At 44.6% G+C, this 3,917-nt stretch overlaps 1 protein-coding gene across 1 annotated transcript; it reads left to right on the forward strand.

Moving 5' to 3' along the window:
- Positions 1 to 206: 206 nt before the first annotated feature.
- LOC147454629 (putative aquaporin TIP-type) lies at positions 207 to 2,885 on the forward strand. The gene is made up of 4 exons (XM_086516515.1): positions 207 to 451; positions 1,061 to 1,250; positions 1,596 to 2,084; positions 2,428 to 2,885. Exons 1-4 carry the CDS (start codon positions 327 to 329, stop codon positions 2,752 to 2,754), a joined length of 1,131 nt encoding a protein of 376 aa, XP_086372641.1. The 5' UTR covers positions 207 to 326; the 3' UTR covers positions 2,755 to 2,885.
- The last annotated feature ends 1,032 nt before the right edge of the window (positions 2,886 to 3,917 follow it).

The following is a 3,917-nucleotide window of genomic DNA, read 5'->3' on the forward strand; positions in this document are numbered from 1 at the left end:
CAACCCATGCCCGTTGAGATAGTGCTGAGGTGTTAGAGAAGAATACACTCGAGGTCAATTTTGTGGTGCACTTTGAAGTTTGAACAATTTGCAAATTCACTTTTGGAGTTGAATCACATGCCAGGTGGATATGTTAAGACTTGGTCAAAAAGAGCAAATGAGAGAGAGAGAGAGAGAGAGAGAGAGACAGAGGGGTTGGACTCTAGCAGATTGACAGCCCAAGCCGCTTCTTCTAAGGAAAAGGGGGCGAAGCAGAGGTCTGCAAATTTGTCTTGTATATATACTCACATCTAGAGATCAAGGGAGACTTCTTCTGTGTTTCAGCCATGGCAGATCCAGACTACTATGTGAGCTTGCCTTCTCGCCGAGGCATGCCGTCTCCTTCCACGGTTCTCTCCCCACGGCTTGCCTCATCCTTGCGCCGTCGTGACACTCGTACTCCTCGCACCAGGTAGGTCAGCAGAATGTGTATGTTCGTGCAATGTTGCATTGGTGGGTACCCAAAAGCAGTTTTTGCTGCTTTTGGCGCAATTGGTCCCTGCATTTTGCAAGACCCAATGCGAATTCCTTGCATGCTGTGTATGCACGCAGGATCTATGGTTCTTTGCACCCATTGGAATGATACCTTGATCAGGCAACAATGCTGCTTGCATTAGCTGTGTGCTTCTTTGTTGTCCCTGTCATGTGCTTGCTTTCTCAAGTGAGAAGCAGTCCCTTCCATTGGCTCATGCCAAGAACACCTCGCATACTCGTCACAGTGATTGTGTGTGGGTGTTCTTGGCATAAGCCTCCTTTGCAGCATCTTACCCAATATAAGGAGCTGTCCTTTTAGCTGTGAAGGAAGCTCATTCCTCATCTTGAGGGACAAGCATGTAACATATTGATAGAGTTCATGGGCAATTTGAAAAGGTGGTTCTTTTGGCATTGTTGCTGATTCAGCAATGCAGCTTTGGTCGGTCCATTTAGGATCTTCAATAGCAAGACACATTTCTAAATTGCAAGGTAGGTTCCTATCCTTGAACTCTAGTCATTGATTTTAATATTTGGTGGATGTCCCTAGATTGCACCAGGAAGAGCTGCCTCAGGTAGATGAGCATGAGAGTGATGAAGACTACGTGGAGCAAGTGTATGAAGGTTCTTTGGTGCATTACTATCCAGAGGAAAGGAAGATATCTAAGTTGGAGAAGAAGTTCGAGTTTACGGGTGCCATGCCTGTCTTCCTTGGATTTCAAGATTTCATCAGCCCAGAGGTATCCGATGTTTCTTTGGCATATTTGTGTTGATGTGATTGCACGCCGAAGACTGGTAGGTGCTTGTTGGAATTCGTGCATGTGTCTGTACTGCATGCTTCCTTGTTGCTTAGACTTAGATGGATGATAGATACAGATAGGGATAGAGATAGATATGTAGATAGTTAGATAGAGTAGGTAGTAGAGATAGATAGATATAGAAGGTAGAGTAGATAGAGATAGAGAAATAGATAGATAGAGATGTATATTGAAAATTTACTTGATTATTTTATCTGGCATATTTTCTCTCCTCAATATGTTTTGCTTGCACTGCTGCTTATCTCACACCTAGTTTTCTGGATGTAGGTATGGCGAGCAGCCATAAATGAGTTTCTTGCCACAGCACTCTTGGTGTTTGTGAACACAGCTGGGGCTCTCACATGCTTGCAGGCAGGTTTCACATCCAGCACGGCGGCCATTGGCGTGATTACCTTTTTGTGCTTGTCCTTTTTCATCTTGGCGGCAGCCCCGGCATCTGGAGGTCATTTAAACCCGGCCATTACGTTTGCGACTATGCTTGCTGGTTTTTCGTCACCGGCAAGAACCCTCATGTATGTGATAGGGCAGACAGCAGGGGCAGCAGTTGGTGCATTGGCCCTCAAGGCGGTAGTTGCAGAGAGCGTAGCAGAGACATATGGATTGGGGGGTTGTTACTTGAAGAATACTATCTTGAGTGATGGTGCGCTTGTTGAAGCAGGAATTGATGCAGGGCCAGCCTTGCTGGCAGAGTTCATTTTCACTCTTGTAGTCCTCTTTTTCGCGTTCTCGATTGCATTGGATCCGAAGCAGTTTCAGGTCAGTGTGTACAGAATTCTCATTTGGTTTTTATGCCTGAAATTCTGTTGTATTTCAAGAGTAGAGTTTGCAGTTGACTTTGGGGTTATGCCAGGGACATGTGGGCAGGTATCTATGTATTATGCTTGTTCTGTTGTGTTAGGTAATTTGTTTGACTGACGGTTGGGTGGTCATTCACGAGACCCTAGCCTCATATGGAGTCCTTGGCTATGCCATGGCTTGGCCGTGGATCTCACACCCTGTCATTCTATCATTTTTATGTTTTGTCCTTACCACCATTCTCAAGCCTGAGGCATCAATGTTATGCAGTGATATGGCTGATGGATTTGTGTGATCTACGCAGGTGACAGGTCCTATCTTAGCACCCTTCATGATTGGTGCTGTGATTGCATTGATGAGCTTTATGTCTTCAGGCTTAATGGCGGTGAATGGTGGCTACACAGGGGCAGGGTTGAACCCCGTAAGATGTTTTGGCCCAGCAGTTGCAATGGGTGGCTCTCTATGGAGTGGTCATTGGGTATTCTGGGTTGGCCCTTTTTTCTCTGCTCTTGCTATGGGCGTTATCTACTATCTTGTGCCTCCTCACCACGTTGAGCTTTACCGTTCTCGTGCTGATATATTTACTCAACTCAAAAACATGATGAAGGGCGAGTCTTCATCATCCACCTAAACTGATGCGCTCTATCCGCGTGTCTTTTTGATGCCTGTATAAGCCAAAAGATCATTCTTCTTCTTGGCAGGATTTTGTGTAATTGAGAATTGTTCGCCTGTTGGGGCAATGTATCGGAATTTCGGGCATAATCGTTGTCGGAAATATTTGTGGATCTATCCAACAAAGTGCTCAATGCCCTTGTGTGTGTGTCTGTGTGTGTGGGCATATGTTATTGAGCCTAAAATTGGTGGTAAGCTTCTAGAAGTCTCCATGTTACTGCAAGAGCACCCAGCATTGTAAAGCTCACCACACCCATTCCTATTTCAGCGGTGCATTCTCAACTTCTTGTGCTTTGGCAGCTCTGGCCCTTGAAAGGGAGCATGTTTTCAGGCTGGATAGTTCTGGTCATCTTATGAAGGTTTGCTCTTTGAGTAGCCTCTTGCCTCTTACCGAACCTCCCTTACACTTGCTCCCTAACCAAGAGCTAATAACGGCTATGGCCTGGTGTGCGCCGAAACATAGACGATACAAGGGAATGGATGAGATCTTGGATTTAGCAGTTTAAAGACCTGATAAGGCTAAAGGAGGAAGCTAGGATCTTGGAGGGCCACTTTATTTGGCAATTTTGGGACATGCTTAAGTCTTTAACCTTGCATTGGCTAAGCTTAAGGTGGTAGTGATAAAGGGTTGGGTTTACCTAAAGAGATAAGTTTTTCTTCATCATGGCTTTATGTAGAATGGTTCTGATTGATGTGAAGTGACCACTTTCTCATCAAATGGTGTAGCCCATTTGATAAAAGGGTGCCCTTTTAACGATTCAAGCGTTTCTAAGGTTTTTGGAATGTCGTATCCATGGTGTATGCAGAGTGCCTTATAGGCATGTAACCTCTCCCTTCCTTTAATCTAGAAAGTCGCTTGGGATTGTTTTTACCATGTTTGCCTCCCTTTCCCCCCCCTCCTCTGTCTTTTGTGTATTAGTTCTTGAGTTCAAGACTTAATCTTTGCAGGACTTTCTTGGAAATCTATATGGATGATTTGTGTGTCTACTCTTTACTAAGGGACAACATAGACCACCTAATAAAAGTATTTGAGAAGTGCAAGACTTTACCTTTTTGTCTTAATTCTTAGAAACATTGGGGAAATTATGGGACTCGAAAAGAAGCTACTCAACCAGTGAGGAA

Source organism: Adiantum capillus-veneris, chromosome 7 (assembly GCF_014529385.1).
Source record: "Adiantum capillus-veneris isolate H3 chromosome 7, ASM1452938v2, whole genome shotgun sequence".
NCBI lineage: Eukaryota > Viridiplantae > Streptophyta > Polypodiopsida > Polypodiales > Pteridaceae > Adiantum > Adiantum capillus-veneris.